At 34.6% G+C, this 19,339-nt stretch overlaps 1 protein-coding gene across 3 annotated transcripts; it reads left to right on the forward strand.

Moving 5' to 3' along the window:
* The first annotated feature begins 3,410 nt into the window (after window positions 1-3,410).
* Window positions 3,411-18,998, forward strand: LOC136202639 (autophagy-related protein 18b). Of its 3 annotated transcripts, none has more exons than XM_065993387.1 (12): window positions 3,411-3,634; window positions 3,743-3,816; window positions 3,898-3,971; window positions 4,079-4,188; window positions 7,768-7,859; window positions 8,756-8,868; window positions 11,090-11,209; window positions 12,459-12,604; window positions 13,282-13,395; window positions 13,775-13,840; window positions 18,463-18,584; window positions 18,691-18,998. In XM_065993387.1, the coding sequence occupies exons 1-12, from the start codon at window positions 3,576-3,578 to the stop codon at window positions 18,717-18,719; spliced, it is 1,119 nt and encodes a 372-aa protein (XP_065849459.1). In that variant the 5' UTR covers window positions 3,411-3,575; the 3' UTR covers window positions 18,720-18,998. The 3 variants fall into 3 exon arrangements, with proteins under 3 accessions (XP_065849459.1, XP_065849461.1, XP_065849460.1); XM_065993389.1 differs by having other exon boundaries at window positions 12,459-12,561; window positions 13,350-13,395; XM_065993388.1 differs by lacking the exon at window positions 3,411-3,634 and having other exon boundaries at window positions 3,743-3,820.
* The last annotated feature ends 341 nt before the right edge of the window (window positions 18,999-19,339 follow it).

Below are 19,339 nucleotides of genomic sequence, written 5' to 3' on the forward strand. Positions count from 1 at the left end.
CTATAAATAATACTTAAATTAAAATTAAAATTATAAATAAAAATATACCAAAATTATAAAATTAAAATTAAAAATATAATTAATACTAAAATTATAAATAAAACTATACCAAAATTATAAAATTTAAAACATAATTAATACTAAAATTATAACTAAAACTATAATTAATACTAAAATTTTATAAAATACCTCGGCTGCCGTCATGCGGTCCAGCTGTGCATGTATGGTCTCTAGTCGGGCGGTCGTCCTGCCTGGAACCCTGACCTCCCATCTGTATGCCCGGGGACGGTCAACTGGGATCTTGAGTGGTAGTCTATGCGTTCGGAACACCGGAAAATACTCGTATATTCACGCCTGTAGTAGGGTCAAACATCCGCAAATACCATAATAGTCTCTTATGCTCGATATCTCCAGCTGCCGATATAACGTGGCAAGTGTAGCAGACCCCATGAAAGTCCAACTGCCTATCTGACACCGCCGTGAACCTCAGCAAGATGGGACGACCTAATCATATCGCCACTCTTGTCGACAAACAAGATGGATCCGAGCATAAGCCACATCCACGCCGTGGCCCGAGTCGCATCATCCCTACCTTCGCTGGTAAGTCTGTGTACATCATCAACATATACACCTCCACCACTCCAGTATTTTCGGAGCGGCGACATCAACTCCTCCTAATCCACCCTGAACATCATCATGCACATGGCATGCAACCGCTCAGTACTGCATGACTCAGAGACCATCGGACTGTCGATCGGGATACGCAAAATCTGCCATACATCATGCAGTAGAATAGTCATCTCCCCGAACGGCATGTGGAAGGAGTTCGTATCGGGCTGCCACCACTCCACGAACGCATATATCAATGGGGCGTCGAGGTTCCTGAACATGGTGGATGGGAGGTGAGACAACCCAGTCCTCTCGATCACATCCTTCATCTGTAAAATGACACATATACAATTGTTGAAATTTTTTGAGGTTTATGGTTAAAAATAATAATTAAAATAATTTTGACAAACTAAATTATTCTTACCTCAGTTATCGCACCACGTAACCACACCCCCAAATTCTAACATGCTAATGATCTGTTGTAGCATGTCAGAAACGATCGAAGCTCCCCTCCCAGCATCCGTGAGGCAACATGTTGGAATCACGGAACCATCAATGAGGTCACCATCTACCGGCCTAGAAACAATCCAGCTGTGGTCCTCACTAGCTTTGAGACGTTTGCTGGTCCCTGAAATTTTAAATAATACTAAAATTATAAATACTATACTAAAATTAAAAATACTATACTAAAATTATAAAATTATACTAAAATTATACTATACTAAAATTATACTATACTAAAATTATAAAATTATACTATACTCTACTAAAATTATAAAATTATACTATACTATAATATACTATACTATACTAAAATTACAAATACTATACTAAAATTATATTATACTATACCAAAATTATAAAATTATAAAATTATACTATACTATACTATACTAAAATTATAAAATTATACTATACTATACTAAAATTATAAAATTATACTATACTAAAGTTATAAATACTATACTAAAATTTAAAATACTATACGCAAATTAAAAGTACCTGTACTCGCAAAGCGACCACCTCTGCACTGTCTGCCCTGGGTCGGCTGCTCATCGCCATCCTCACCCTCACCATCACCACCAGATACAGGCCGTCGCTGTACCTGGGTTACTTCCTGGAAATACTCATCCACAACATCAACATCAGGATCTCGGTCATCATAATAATTTGCCGTCGCCTCCGCTCCCCGAATCTCGGGCTGATCCAATACAGCCTCCTCAATTGAACTCCTCCGCACCTGCTGCGTCGCAACCCCTCTCCGTCTACGACCCGATACATCAATACCACGCTGTCTCGTATACCGTGGTGTATCCTCCTCCTCGTCCATATCTAGACGACGAGCAGATGACGGGATAGATTTCCCCGCGATAGTAGATCGCTCCGTCTACAAAATTACATTAAAAACAAATATGATTTACAACAACTAAATTTACCTATACAATTTACAACCATTAAATTAGAAAAGAATATAATTTACAACATAAACATTTAACTAAAATTATATTTACAATGAAACATAAACATTTAACAACAATCAACATTTACAACAATATAATTTACAACAACAACATAAACATTGACAACAATATAATTTACAACATTTAACATATAAATTATAATCAAATTAATCTAAACAAATAACAAACAATTAAATATAATGATATCTATTTAAAAAATAGAAAACCCCCAAATTGCACTCGGGCGTATAAACATGACGTCCGACCTGTGGTTCGGGCGTATGCACATTACGCCCGACCTATGGTTCGGGCGTATGAACATTACGCCCGACCTATGGTGCGGGCATGAGGCTATCACACCCGCACCATAGGTCGGGCGTGATGTTCAAACGCCCGAACCACAGGTCGGGCGTAATGTGCATACGTCCGAGTGCGATTCCGGCGATTTTTAAAAATCCCTCTTAGATTAAAAAACAACAACAAATCAACAAAATAAAACCCTAAATTGTACCATTTTTGCTTTTTCTTTACCGCCCCTGTCACGATCCATGATTTGGTTGAGAAATTAGTCCGCATTTGATCCAATAGCGTTTAGGGTATTTGAGAGGTTTTGAGATTTTTGAAAATTTGTCCAAAGAGTATTTCCGTCTATTCACGGGGCTAGAAGTAAGAAATTGTGGCTATGTATAGTAATTCACTAAATTTACCTTATTTTATAGGGTTAAGGTGCAAAAATACCCCTAACGTTTTGGGTCAGGAGCAATTTTACCCCTAACGTCTAAAATGGTGCAATTTTGCCCCTAACGTTTGTAGCCAAGAGCAATTTTACCCCTAACGTTGGTAATTTGGGTCAATTTCAGACACTATTATAAAACACAGATATTTTTGTTCATTATTTTGCACCAATTGCATACCAATTCATTCTAAAAAAAGGATTTCATGTTTTTTTGTAATTTAATAATAGAATTGGAGATTAATATTTATAAATTCGGTGAATTTTTTGAATTTTTTTTGTCTAATTCGTACAAAAGATAGTATATTTTTTTATTTTTTATTTTTTTTTCACATCCAACATATGTTTATGATTTGTTACTGATAAAATGACGCAAATGTGAAGTGTAGATGATAAGATTCATGATCGAGAAGACAGTTTGATGAATTATTTCTGAAATTGACCCAATTTATCAACGTTAGGGGTAAAATTACTCTTGGCTACAAATATTAGGGGTAAAATTGCACCATTTTAGACGTTAGGATAAAATTGCTTCCGTTATTTTTGCACCTTAACCCTATTTTATAATCCAGGCAAGTGTTACCAACTCTTACGACAGTTTTGATAGTTTAGGCCAAATCATGATTTAAGCCTTTGTTGTTCCTAAACATAGGAATAGGAATTCACCGCCCTGTTCCTCGTCCAGGGAGGGAGGGCTTAAACTCCTTCAGCTTCAACATTCAATTTCATACTCCGACTATTCAAGGAAGCTGGTTTATCTTCTTCCTTCATTCATGACGAGCCAGTCCTCTAATTACCCAATTCTCTGCGCTTCCTTCAATCAAGACCTCAGGTACTCTTTGCATCAACCAATTCCAATTCTTAAGCATCTCTCTTTTCTAATAATATTCAAATTTCACGAATTCCTCTTATTTTCCTATTTTACTGTTATTGTATGCAGTGGTTTTGCAATATCCACTAGGGATGGATTCAAAATTTTCGATCCGAATTCGGGCCGTGTCTGCTATGAACGAGGCAGGTTATTATTCTTTTTATTTATTTATTTGTTTGTAACATGTTAACTTGATGAAATATTGTGTTCGTTCATTTTGGTAGCTGTTGGAGCTTTTAATATAGTCGAAATGCTGTATAGCTCTAGTCTTCTAGCGATTGTTGGAGCTGGGGAACAGGTTATTGGTCAACCTATAATTCCTTTTTTTCTTTACCAGTTTTATGTTTTTAATCCCTAGTTTAAAGTGTATGTTACTAATACCTGGTGCTTTTCAACTGCAAGCAGCCTTCTTTATCACCCCGGCGTCTCTGTTTGTTCAATATTACCACTGGAACTGCTCTCCGGGAATTGAATTTCCTAACTTCACTTCTTGCTGTTCGGTTGAATAGAAAAAGGTCTGGTCTCTCTTGGACTTCTGCCTCTGATTTATTGGTTATTGTTGTTGTCAAATTTTTTTTTGTTATCACTTGACATTATTTATTTGTTTTTATTTTGTCCCTTTTTCTTTTGTTTGATATATATTCAGTGCATAACTCATGTTTGGTAGACTGGAAGATGCATAGACCTCTCGATAGAGTGATGAGAATATTAACTTTGTTATCAGAGCTCTAACCTAGCAACTCCAAATAAGATAGTATATAACAAGTTTCAGCTGGAATGCTTAATTTTGCATATTTCCTTAAGTGTAGGAGGGCAGGATTCTCCTCCAGTATTGTTTCTTGGTTTCTATCTAGTGATTTGATAGCTTATTGGCAACATTTACATCTTGAGTTAAATAGCCACATGAGATATTGATGCTGGTGAAAACTTCTTCTGAAGTTGAAATTTACCGTTATAAGTTCAAATTTAGTTTCCTGAGATTGACCTACCTTTTCTATCGAGTCTATTATGAGGAACTAATTTTCAGATGTGGTAAGAGGCTGGCGGATGATTTCATTGAAGTCTCATTACGTTGACCAGGATATGATAGCAAACTTTTGGTTAGCCAATAGAAAGAGATTGAGGATTTCTATATTGATCATTTGAAAGCGCTTATTGTTGGAGTTATTCCCACAAGGGGGCTAACTTACTTTTTATTTAAGGAAAAAAACTATTTGATCCACTTGCTTTATGCATGATTTACTTAAAATTAATCTTTGATTAAAAACAAGCGGAAAGAATTATTATTTTAACTTGCCAAGGAATTGTATAGTGGAATCATGACAAATCAATTAAGTTCGGTATGCTCTATATTAGAATCCAATTGACTTCCACTTAACATTATATTGGAAAATTGAACTCTATATTCTTGTCCTAGAATCCTGTTTAATTCTACTTGAAATCATGCAGAGTATTAGGTATTCTTTTGTACAATTGTCCTTGTTAGAGCCACATGGATCAAATATGACTAAGTTGATCCATTTTTGTTTCTTAGGAACTTTGTTCCTTATCCTTTTCTTTCTTCCATCCTTTATTCTGGGTTCTTGCTCCCCACCCCCAATTACTATCTTCTCTTTCTACCACGAGGAACAAATTAAAGAAGCAAAGGTTCTCTTAAGAAACCATTCCTGAAAATGGAGCTAATACTTTCAGTCAAAATTTGGATTTGAGGGCAATTCTGTAACCTTTATAGGCCAACAAGAAGTTTCCGCTCTACAGCGAGTATATTCTTCGTCTCCTTGTACAAACTAGTGATTAAGAACATGTTTCACTTAAAATTTTATACAGAAATAATTTTGAAGGCTGTTAGGTTGTTGATGATAGCTGATTAGTTAGTTTGTACTACTTCAATGAGTATCTTTCTCTCTAGCTTTAGAGTCAAATTTTCATGCAGGTGTATTTTATTTTATGGCATGGTTACTTTCAACTTTTTATGCGTTTCATAACTCAACATTTGGTATCTGCAAAGTTTGGTTTATTTGTAAAATTCTGAATTACATTAAACTCTAATATGTGTATATTTGATATGCTAAATAACATATATAAATATTATATATATAAACTCTTAGCAAGTTAAATAATCATCAATGCTATATTGTATTTTTAAGTATATGTTTTTTCATACGTATTATATATTTTTTCCTACATCCCTACTGATGTAACATATAGAAGATTAAAAGTGCAAATTTATTGTGTGTGTGTGTGTCGGGTAAATTTCATCAGTGGTGTACAAACTTTACCCCGTTTCACACTTTGGTGTACAACCTTCATTTTGTCTCACTAATATGTACGACCTTATAGGTTACCTCCCACTATGGTGTATGGCCGGTTAAAATGACCGGTCAACTCCAGTCAACGTGCCACATCATCATTTTTTCATCTCTCCTATTTAAAAAAATGGGACCCACCCTAATACAATTTCTAAAACACCCTTAATTGACTTTAACTCCTTAAATTATTAAAATACTCTCTTTCCTATCTCTTCTCACCCAGAATTTTTTATCTTCGCCTTTTCCTATTCTGTGTGTACTTTGAAAGAAAAATATTCATAAATCTTGCTCCATCTTCAACACATCATGTGAATCAAAAGCAGCTGAAACCATACCAACAAAGCTATCCTATATGTATATCCTTTTATCTATTCGAACTCCCATCTCCTCCATTATTTCCTATCGCTTCCTCTCCTCCACCATATATGCCGTTTCTCCATGTGTCGATGAGCAATATCCACCGCTTCTCCATCCGCCAGTGAACGATATCCGCTGCTTCTCCTCGCGAAATCAGTTCTGGAACTTCTCCATCTCGCGGAGGCACTGTATAACGGATTTTGTTGGAAGATTGCAATCTTAGCCAAAATGGTTAACTCTTATGATTTTTCTCGTTGAATCATCAATGTCCAACCTCATAATCTAACTTTCTGTTGTTGGACTATAAATCATTTTCTGTCTAAACTCTTTTTCATAGCCGAAGAATGAATGGAATAGATCTGGGCCAAATCCATCTGCCTCTCTTTCATGAAGCCGACTTGGGTAAATCAATGAAATTAGATGACGCTTACCGGTGAAAAGAGCACTATTTTGGAGTTGTAAATCTTCTCATAGAAGCTGGTCGAGATTGTGAACTGTGGTCGTTGATGTCTCAATGTTACCAACAGCCTGAGCTGTTTTTTTATTTGGAATTTTCACTGGGATTTTGATAATATGGATTTAGTTGTATTAATTTTGTTAGATCCATGGATTCTGTTGAATTTTTTCTATTTATGGATCCAATTAAATTTTTTGGATTCCATTTTATATGGGTTTTTATTTTGTGGATTTGAGTTTTTAAAATTTAATTTTATATGGGTTTGTTCATCAATTAAAAGATAGGAAGAGATGAATAAATGAAAAAAAAAAACAGAGGAGAGAGAAAGCAAGAGGTCGAAGTAAAGAAAGAAAATGGAGATAAGAATAAAGGAGAGATAATGATGCTGAAAAGAAATGTCAAGTGATATTAAAGTAATTTAAGTATTTGTGGGACCTTTATTTTATTTTAAATAAGGTGAAAATTATTTATGTCAAATTGCACCTTTAGTTAATTAGGAGGGAAAAATAGTAGGGTATTTTAGTCATTTTAATTCTAAGGGTCCCACATTTTTAAATGAGAGAGATGAAAAAAGGATGATTTGGCGTGTTGACTGGTGTTGACCGGTCATTTTAACCGGCCATACACCATAGTGGGAGGTTACCTATAAGGTCGTACATATTAGTGAGACAAAACGAAGGTTGTACACCAAAGTGTGAAACGGGGTAAAGGTTGTACACCATTGATGAAATTTACCCTGTGTGTGTCTATATATATATATATATATAAAATATAGCTAGCTTAATTATTAGGGATTTCATACAAAGGAGACAAACAATTTTTCTAACTGAATGAAACTATGATGCACTGTTGATTTTTTGTAGCTTCAGTTTGATTTATGGTATATACTGACCAACAAACACCCTATTTTGTTTGTCAAAATATAATAAATTTGAAATTGATTTTGATTTCCCACCTCTTAACCATTGCAGGCTTGTTGTTGTTTTGCAAGAAAAAACTTACATTTATGATTCAAACAGTCTTGCAATATTGGACACTATTGATACAGTTCCAAATATAAAAGGTGATGTCAGAAAATATTTCTTTTGCATTTATATTAGCATTCATATGACCTATGTGCGTGTATTCTTCTTAGTCTTTGGCATCTATGTGTACTAAGTAGCAAATTAATAATGATATATCTTGTTTGTACTCCCTGCGGGAGAATGAACTATTCATTTTGGGAATCACAGCCTTGTTAGGATTACAAACATTCAAGGCAGAAGCTTTTGGCTTGTCTTATTGCATAATGGTATCCTAAAATCATTTGTAAGCGACTCAGAAACCTGAATGTTCTTGATTATATGATAGAAGTATATATATTTTTTCCTACAAAAACCTATTTTATAAAATTCATTGAACTGTTAAATTTCTTAGTAACTTTTTTGGGGCTACTCTCATGTTCAATCACGCGCTTAAGGTTTCATTCCTAATTTTGGTTCATTTGGGTACTCTCTGGTGGCTGCCATGTTGTCTGTAGAATATGAGTTTCAGATTCATAAAAAACAACACTCAAGAAAATCTGGACTATTTTTCCGAGGGCTAGGGAGAACTGTATCCTTATTAAGGGATTGTCTATGTAAGTAGAAGACCAATGTTCTAATTGATTGGTCCTACTGAAAATTAATCTCTGTTTGTTTCTTTTGTGTAGGGAATGCTTGTTCTTTCTTTCAACTTTCTTTCTCTGAATGTAGATGGTTGAAGTTTTGGGCCATTGTATTATGCCAATCTATGTCTTTTAAAGAAATCCTAGCAATGAGTTATCAATTTCCAGAATGGAAGAGAATGTTGATTATGATGCCTTTGCCTTTCGAATCTGTTTCTTTTTCTTTTTTCTTTTATTTTTTTTGGTTCTTTCGTTTTTGAAACCATCATTACTATCAACTATCAAGTGTCCTGAAATTTTAATTTATTTGTCAGGGCTTTGTGGATTCTCTCCAAATTTAGATGGCTGCTTCTTGGCTCTTCCTGCAAGTACCACAAAAGGATCAGTATTGTTGTACAATGTCATGGAACTCCAGTCTCATTGTGAGGTGCATTTTATTTTGGGCCATGATTTATCTGTGATGTTCAATCTCTTGGTTTTCTGTGCTATAAATTCATTTCTCTGGATTGGAGAGTGTCTTCCATGGTTTTCATATTCTTGAACATATTACCCCCAAAATGGTAGGTCCACATTCTGTAGATGTGTATCTGCTACATGCAGATAGAAAAGAGCAGACGTACAAACGGATTTTTTTTTTTTTCAGTTCTTTTCCTTTTCATTTTTAAATATTTTAATTGGAAGACATTATTAGGCAAGATACTACATTTTGACGGAGTAGTTCTATTCTCAATTTGACAATTACAAGTTTACAACAGTCAACTGTTATGTGCGGGCAACAATCAATACTTATTAGATGTGTCTTAATTTTGTGTCATATCTCTTATGTGTCCTATGCCCTTGCTTATGTGTCAGCATGTCTTCATGTCCTTAGTCTAAGTGTTTATTTGTAATATAACTGCCTGCTCGCTCTTGGTAAGAGTATTATGGCAGTTAGTGCTTAACTGCATTACGACAGTTTGTGTGTGGCATGTGTACTATTTATATGAAAAAGTTGAAAGAAGACGAGCAGTATCTTCCATCAAGAGTTTCTAAGAGATCTAAGGTTTCCCTTTGTAAGGGCCCTTGCTTGTTAGTAATCATAGATTCAAAAGGAAGAACAAAAAAACAAGAATTCACTCACAGATCCATAACTAGATCCTTGGTCTGTAACAATAACTTTCATTATAGTTGCACATTGCCATTAGTGTAGCTATCATTACTAATGTCATGCGTAGTTGTTAAAGGCGCAAGGCGCACTAAGGCGCCAAGAGGTCCTGGAGCCTAGGCTCAAGGCGCAACGCAAGGCGCAGGCCTGAGGAACACGAGGCGCAGAAAAAAAATACTCTTTTACTAGTTAAAGCATAACAACAACAACAACAAAGCCTTAGTCCCGAAATGATTCGGGGTCGGCTAACATGAACCATCATATAAAACCGTGAAATCAAGTCGTGTCAGCGACACTTACTAGTTAAAGCATAAACCAAAAAAACACACTTACTTATGACCACACAAAAACAAAACCACATAAAAACGTAATACTAAATCATAAATGTCAAAAACACCTAGTTAAGTTCATACTTCATAGAGACATTAATGTACACTTACGTCTTAATCTAAGTACCTAACTAGTGCTACTAAACTAATAACCATTCATTGTCACTTGATATTCTTATGTGTGTCTGTCTGTCACAATTTCTGTTTGAGTGGAGTGGAGGAGACTCTTCTTTACGTGACTGCCCTTAATCCCTCTCTTGTCTTTCTATATTTAGTTATGTGTCTTGATATTCTTATTTGGATCAAGGGTTAAGATTAATCTTATTTAAATTAGATTAGAGGTTGAGATTTTAGTCAAACATTTGTTTACACAAAACAGTAAGAAAAAGAAACCTTAGTGAAAACACAGAGGCGCGCCTCGATTCAGGCTCCGAGGCCCGGGCGAGGCGCACAAGGTGAGAGCCTTTTAAACAGGGCCTCACTTTCTGTAATCAAGGCTCAATACCTTGAGCCTTGAGTGAGGTGCGGCGGGCCTTTAACAACTATGATGTCATGCCATAATTATTTATTTTTAGATTTTGTGTTTCCTTGTCAGTTTTGGAATCCTATCAATTGTTATACATCTCTCATATCGTATTTAATAATGAACTATTGATGTGACATTGCTGCTGTGTTCTATTGATGTGAGTTTATTGCTCACTACCCAAATTCACAAGCAGGATTTTCATCTTGTCAATTGCCATAAAAAATTATTTTGACATAGCATGTTGCAAAATCTTCTCAAGGACCTTGTCTTCATGTCTTCAAAAGTTTGAAATTTTCTTCCCTGAATTATCCCTGGGCTCTTTGCATGAGTTCTCTCTGTGATTAAGAATCAATGCTGTTATATTTAGGGATTTCCATGAGCAAAAAAACTTCTCCTTTGTTCTTTTTCCTTCTCCATATGTATATATTTTTTTGGTCTTATGGCTTGCTATGATCTAAAACTACTTTTAGTTAAACCATTTAGGATTCCGCTTATGCGAAGAAATTTGCTTGGGTGCTAACTTTTAAGTTCCTTATTTTTCCTAGGATTGCTTGTACTGGTTGAAAATTTAATAGATTATATGCTAGCTTTTACGCGTTGTCTTTGTCCTTTGGCACTTCATATATGTATGTATTGAATAATCTTGCAGATTGATGCTCACCGTGCACCGTTGGCTGCAGTTACTCTTTCTTCCAATGGGATGTATATTGCGACAGCTTCTGAACAGGGAACCATAGTCAGAGTTCATCTAGTTCTTGAAGCAACTAAGGTGAATAATGTGCTTAGTAATTGATGGTTTAATATGGTCGTCTCAGTATGATAGTTTAGTCTTAGGTGAAGTTTACATATTTTATGCATAGGTTTAATGGAGTAAAGTTTTCATTCTCAGAGTTAAGAGGGTGCCCTCTTACAAAATATGCAAAATAAATTTCTGGGTAATTTGGCCTTGTGTTGAAAAATAATGCTGAGGAATGAGAGAAAACTGAGACGAAATTGGAACTCTTAAATCAAAACTAAATGTCCAGTTGGTTCTTTTTTTTACTCATCTCGTGTATACAACTATGAAGCACCGGCACTTCCAGGACATGACATGGGGACACGGCAAAAAAGTGTCCCTTTTATATATATATATATATATATATATATATATAAATGGGGGCACGGGGGACACTTGTTACAAAAAGAAATTCAAACCTATGACTCTCAGTTTTGCGATAACCCAACCAAACCCAAATAATACAAAACAAAAGTTAAAAAACATAAACTTAACCTAACTTTCTTCTCTGATCGCACAAAGTGGTACCCAAGTCTATCTTCTTCTGCGAACGGTGCGTTCTATCCTTCTTGTTTTCTCTTTTCTGTAATCAGTTTGTTGCTCTCTTCTTTAATCAGTTATTTTCTTTCCTCTCTTCTTTTCTCTTTCAATTCCAGTGGATTTTGTTCTCCTCTTTTCTGAGTTGTTGACTCAGTGGGTTTCTGAGTTGTTATTATGGATGTTTTTTATGGTTTATAATGACTTATGAATGTTATTTATCATAGCTTTTGAATGTCAATTATATAATTAATTAATTAATTATATATAAAATTTCAGTGTCCCGCCACCTGTGTCTCATATTTTTTTAAAATTCCCTATGCCGCACCTGCACCTGCACCTGTGTCGGTGCTTCATAGGTATACAAATATAAAAAGAAAAATAACCCCTACAAAGTTGATTTCTGGTGTCTGCAAAATTAATGCAAGAATCCAGTGCTTGTGTTTTTGTTATGATTTGTTGGTGTTTCGGTTTCTTAGTCTGGAGTAAGTGATCATCTCTGTGGTAGATCCTTACGTAGGGGCATCTAATAGCTAGGCCAAGCATTTGCAGTCACTTATACATATGATGGACATCCATTTTCGTTTTTGTTCTACCTTCCTATTCTTGTAACGTATTCTACATAGATCTTAGGAAGTATCATGGCCTTTCTATTCATGAATAATCTTTTACTGTATTAATGGGGTTTTTTTTTTACGTCAAGCAGTCGTATAGTTTCCGAAGGGGGACATACCCATCAACAATATATTCCTTGTCATTTGCACCTTCAGCACAACTTCCGGATATTCTTGTAGCTGCAAGTTCTTCAGGTTCTGTTCATGTCTTTTCACTAGGGTTTGCGATAAATCAGAGGTGAGATTATGTGGGAGGATTTTGCTGAGAATGAAATATATGGGATATATTGGATTATTTGCATGCTATACTTGTATATTTGTAATGTTTGCTCTTGTTGGCTTGCAGCCATGTACCATGGTTCCTTTGCAATTTTTAAATTTGCAACCTTTCACTTCCTTGATAGGAAGTGTCTGTTTTAAGGAATACTAAACATATTTGACATAACCACTTCATATTTGTTTCTATTCTTTTTCCTTGTTTCTTTCCCCTCAGATTTAGCAGTTTTGGTAAAAATTCTTATTCATCTATTGTTAAGTAATACCTCGGACATGTATGCAATTGCATATGCCAAAACGCACATGATGTGCATAATTTTCAATCTATTGCATGTTTACTACTGGAACAGGAAAGAAAATCCTCTGACAATGTAAATGAATAACATTTGAAAGGTGCATGATAAACAAGTATCATGTTTTCTGACATAGAGGAGCTTCCCGAAACCATCGGGAACTTAATGTTGCACTCAGCATTTTATTTGAAATTGCATTTGTTTATGCATTATTTTGACAATATTAGTGGAAGTATTGTATCTTTTTTAATTTTATTAATTCTCTTTATTTTTGTGCAAACTCAGTAACCTTTGAAAAATTTATATATGTCTTGGTGTTCGTTGTTTAATTTCTTAACCTTTACAGAGGCAGAAAATCAAGTAGTTTTCTTGGGTCAATATTACCTGATTCTGTGAATGATGCTCTTGATCCAGCTCATCATCATGTGCTTCATAATGCTGCTCCAGCTGGAATGAAAAGGTGGATCTATTTTAATCTAACAATTTACTTGTTAAAGCAGTTGGTGGATACTGGATGCTTAAAAATTACAAGCATACACATTTGCCCCATCTTTATTTGAAACCTACCTAATCCTGGCTTCTGAACCAAGTTAATTTCTGAGCTAAAAGAAATTCTTGTCTAATGCGCCTTGGAATATCTATGGCATTAAAACCTAGATGTGCCTACTCTCATAATACCAGAGGACGAGTATAGCAGAAATCACGTCATTGATTTCATATAAATTTGTGTATCCTTGATAAGTTCTTACAAGTTACAAGTTCAAAACTGTTAGAAGTTGCCTAATTGCATACACTGTTGTTTAAAGGCGCTGATTTACTAATTGAGTTATTTGCTACAGTTATGTGGTAGCGCGCAAGGTGGACAAGGTTGCTGATACATCATCAAATGAGTTTATCGCTTGTAGGTGAGTTGTTTTAGTGTTCAGACTTCAAAATTGCATTCTTTACTCCTGTCCCCTGCTGGCATTTATTTTTATGTGCTTATTTTGCACATTTAGACGATATGCAGCCTTTTCATGCTTTCATTATTTTGGCAAATAAAAAAACATAGCTTAAAAATGTTATTTAGGCCCGCGTGGCTTGGGCTCCTAACTTGAGTAGTAAATTAGTAATAAAATAAAATGACTCATATTTCTAAATATGATTCCTTTTGTATTTTTTTGTTATTTTAAGACAGGAATAAGGATCTATATGAAATTTGCTCATTTAAATTATTTGATAGTGGCAGAATAAAATGCAACTACTCCAAAGAAATTTTTTTCTAGTATTTGAAGATTTTTTTCGTTTATTTACATGTGTTTTTTTGGGGGACAAGGGTCAAATTTCCCCCCAAGGCTATTTTAAAGATCAATTTTACCTTCATTGTACAAAGTAGCCTGATTATATCCCATGGTGGAAACTTTTGCTTAATTGTACCCTCATGATAGAAATCTAGTTCAATTTTACTCTTTTGTAAGGGGATAAGGTACCAAAATAAGCCTCGGGGTTTTTAGGGAAGTGCCAATTTAACATCAACTTACAAAGTAGCACCATTTTAGCCTCAACGTTTGTGAAATGGTATCAATTTAGCCCTGGGTAACGGAATCAATTTCCATTACCCAGGGCTAAATTGGTGCCATTTCACAAACATTGAGGCTAAAATGGTGCTATTTTGTAAGTTGGTGTTAAATTGGTACTTCCCTAAGAACCTTGAGGCTATTTTGGTACCTTATCTCTTTTCTAAGTAAATGCTGACGTAAATTAGCAACAACGAGAAAGGGTAAATCGAGCCGTTTTGTATGATGAGGGAAAAATTGAGCTTCCCCAATAACCTTAGGGTCAAAATAACCCTTACCCCTTTTTTCTCCTTTGCTGTGGTTTTAACTCCTTGCCATAATCGTTTAATATATTTTTCTCGAGTAAGTTACACCTGTGGTACCTGGACTTTAGTGTGTTTCACATTTTGGTACTTGAACTTCAATTTTTTCTAGTATTTGAAGATTTTTTTCGTTTTTTACCTGTGTTTTTTTTCGGGACAAGGGTCAAATTTTCCCCCAAGGCTATTTTAAAGATCAATTTTACCTTCATTGTACAAAGTAGCCTGATTATATCCCATGGTAGAAACTTTTGCTTAATTGTACCCTCATGATAGAAATCTAGTTTCAATTTTACTCTTTTGTAAGGGGATAAGGTACCAAAATAAGCCTCGGGGTTTTTAGGGAAGTGCCAATTTAACATCAACTTACAAAGCAGCACCATTTTAGCCTCAATGTTTGTGAAATGGTATCAATTTAGCCCTGGGTAACGGAATCAATTTCCATTACCCAGGGCTAAATTGGTGCCATTTCACAAACATTGAGGCTAAAATGGTGCTATTTTGTAAGTTGGTGTTAAATTGGTATTTCCCTAAGAACCTTGAGGCTATTTTGGTACCTTATCTCTTTTCTAAGTAAATGCTGACGTAAATTAGCAGCAACGAGAAAGGGTAAATCGAGCCGTTTTGTATGAGGGAAAAATTGAGCTTCCCCAATAACCTTAGGGTCAAAATAACCCTTACCCCTTTTTTCTCCTTTGCTGTGGTTTTAACTCCTTGCCATAATCGTTTAATATATTTTTCTCGAGTAAGTTACACCTGTGGTACCTGGACTTTAGTGTGTTTCACATTTTGGTACTTGAACTTCAATTTTTTCTAGTATTTGAAGATTTTTTTCGTTTCTTTACCTGTGTTTTTTCTCGGGACAAGGGTCAAATTTTCCCCCAAGGCTATTTTAAAGATCAATTTTACCTTCATTGTACAAAGTAGCCTGATTATATCCCATGGTAGAAACTTTTGCTTAATTGTACCCTCATGATAGAAATCTAGTTCAATTTTACTCTTTTGTAAGGGGATAAGGTACCAAAATAAGCCTCGGGGTTTTTAGGGAAGTGCCAATTTAACATCAACTTACAAAGTAGCACCATTTTAGCCTCAACGTTTGTGAAATGGTATAAATTTAGCCCTGGGTAACGGAATCAATTTCCATTACCCAGGGCTAAATTGGTGCCATTTCACAAACATTGAGGCTAAAATGGTGCTATTTTGTAAGTTGGTGTTAAATTGGTGCTTCCCTAAAAACCTTGAGGCTATTTTGGTACCTTATCTCTTTTCTAAATAAATGCTGACGTAAATTAGCAACAACGAGAAAGGGTAAATCGAGCCTTTTTGTACGATGAGGGAAAAATTAAGCTTCCCCAATAACCTTAGGGTCAAAATAACCCTTACCCCTTTTTTTTCCTTTGCTGTGTTTGCCATAAACATTTAATATAGTTTTCTCAAGTAAATTACACCTGTGGTACCTGGACTTTAGTGTGTTTCACATTTTGGTACTTGAACTTCAATTTTGCACATAAAAATACCTGAATTTAGGGTGACCTAACAGTAAAATACATATGACCTGCTATCAAAGGTTACCCTTGCCCATAAGCTCTTCAACCCATCTATAACTGAAATGCGTGATGTGAGAGAGAAAATAGTAAAGGTAAAATTGTCATTTTAAGTGATGTGGGACCTACATTTCAGTTGTAGATGGGCCAAAGAGCTGATGTAGTACAAGTAACCTTTGATAGCAGGTCGTATGTACTTTTTTTCGTAAGGATAAAGTTTAGGTAAGGGTCACATATACTTTAGTGTTATGTCACCCTAAGTTCGGGTATTTTTATTTGCAAAATTTAAGTTCAGGTACCAAAGTGTGAAACACGCTAAAGTCTAGGTACCGCAGGTGTAATTTACCCTTTTTTTCTCCATAAATAGGTGACAGATTGGTAGTGTGCTGTTTATTTATATTTTGGTATAATGGTTGATTTTTTTTTATTATCTTCCCATAATCTTCGAATTTCTTTTAGAAAAGAAATTCTTTTTCCTTGCAATATTGGCCTGTGGTTGTCGTGACATTTTTTTACCGTTTTCTGCAACATGATATGATGCCATTAGACTAGCCAATTTTTTATTTATTTTTTAATTAAGTTTTTCTTCTGAAATTTCCTTATCTCTATTAACGTTATGTTAGTTATAATATTCAACAAATGTTTCTCAAATTAATGCATGTAGCTCTAATAGGACAGGTATATTGGCTACCAAAAACTTAATTACTCAAATCTTAATTCTTTATTTGATGAAGATGACTTGATTTCCAATGGTGCTGATGCATCATGATTTTCTTTGGCAAGTTCAGAGGTAAAACAATTTGAGTAGTTTGCTAGTCTTCCTTGTGTTCCTTTTGCTGTAAGGAAGCCAGTAATTACAAATATTAGATAATAGATAATAATGCATTAAAGATGAACTGTATGTACCTATTCTGGCATCCTTCTATTGGCATTTGAGATGGCCATCTGAATGATCGAGAAAGTCTTCGGGCTCAGGATAATTTAGGAATCGGCGGTATATTAACCATCTCTTTTTAAAATTTGCTTTATGAGCGTTTGGCCATTTGGCTTTTTGCACAAACCAATTGTTTGTTGGATGATGCCCTATTGTTGATGACATTTTGATGATCACCAATCGTGGATATGAAAGCAGCAAGATAAAATTGAAATAAATGACAGATATAAAGGCCTTACTTTCCAGCTTTCCTAAGTCTCAAGTTGCTAATGCAAGATTAGACATCTCATTTTATTGGCATGTAGAAAAGAACCAAGATTAATAATTGACAAATTCTTTTCATTTTTTATAATAAACCCTCAAGTGTAGTAACCAAACCAAACATGAATTTTTGTATGATGGAATGCTAATTAAATCAGTGAAATTTTGGTTCAGTTATTTCAGTTATTTGTCTTTGTATATTTGATTAGTTAAACAGGAAAGTTTTAATATTAAGCTTAAACTGTTTGTTGCTTTACTGGGCTTTTGAATTAAGTCATTTTGAGCCACTGAATAAGTCATTTGAGCTCTCAAATTTTGTTTAATGTTACATAAGCTTTAATTTTTATTTTAAGTTCAAATTGAGGACTGTTCAACCAATGACAAATGTCTATTCGCAAAATCTTCAATGTGAGTTGAAGTAGAATTGAGAGCTTAATGCGACTTGAAATAAAAGTTTGAAGGCTCAGTAGATCATTGCAGAAGCCGTAGACCAAATTTAATGTGGCAATTTAATTTTTGTAGTAGAAATGTATTATTAAGAGGTATATCTTATGAAATATATATTATTAGTAAGACTGATATTTTATGAATTTAGTCTGATTAATAATTTTGACGATAGTGGACTATAAAATTGTTAGTTTTTACCAATGATGGAAAATGAAGCTGGCAAATGCATTTTTTGTTATTTTACCTGACATTGAACTTTCTGGGTTTGATTTCATATGGTTATTCAAATTCCAATCTTATTGATTGATGGGATTTTATGCCTTAGTATGATTTTCTGTTTATTCCTATAATGCATGCGAATTGTGTTAACAAATACATAAGCATAAATATTGCATTTCCTTTTTTTTTGCATGCAGTAGGAACCTAGAATTTCTTATAAATGTCTTTATATTAGCTTATTTTCTTCTATTCTGGAATTTGCAGGGCCACACTGTCAGTAATAACATTTAATGGGTACTTCCAGGAGTACATTGTAAATATTAACAACCAGAATGAATCTAAATGGAGTCTGGAGCGTGAATTTAATCTTTTGACTGTTTTATCAGGTAATGCATAAATGATAAATGTTTATAATGAAATTGTTGCATGGCATCTTTTGATTCTCTAGTTCTTGGAATGCCATATAATTTTATTACGTTCTGCCGACCTTAGGTGAAGAACAACAGTTTCAGTTAGTGTGATGTGATTTTACTGTTTCCGAAGCAAATAAACTGCTAAAGGGAACAAAAGAATGTGCAACTCTGATGCTGGAAAGACGGTGCCGTCTTTAAATGATCAGCCTTACCAAGTCTCGACATGTGAGTATACTAGACTTCATAGGCATGTAAATACATAGATTAGCTATGGGATCACTTGAAGAAAGCATCTAAGCTATCTTCAATTCATAATCTTCTTTGGTTTTTCATTAAATTATGTACAATAAAATTTTAATCTATAGAAAACATTCCATTACCTTTTCACTTTGGTTGGGTGCCATCATTCTGGCTAAATTTTCATGAGCTTTATTATTGTAACTACGCTTGTTACTGACTTTCAAGTAGACACTACAATATCTTTTCAGAAGGATAAACAATGACCGTATAGTATAATTAGAAAAACAAAGGACTGCGTTTCCTTTTAAAACTATAGTCTTGATACATAATTGTAAGGAATCATGTAATACACTAGGAATACATGGGATACCATGTAGAGTAAGAGCCTACATTGATATATATTAACTTGTTACATATACACATATATATACATAGAAGGAGAGGAGACCCATACCTAGCAAACCCATACCTACAAGACCCATACCATG

The sequence above is a fragment of the Euphorbia lathyris genome, chromosome 8 (genome assembly GCF_963576675.1).
Source record: "Euphorbia lathyris chromosome 8, ddEupLath1.1, whole genome shotgun sequence".
Lineage (NCBI taxonomy): Eukaryota > Viridiplantae > Streptophyta > Magnoliopsida > Malpighiales > Euphorbiaceae > Euphorbia > Euphorbia lathyris.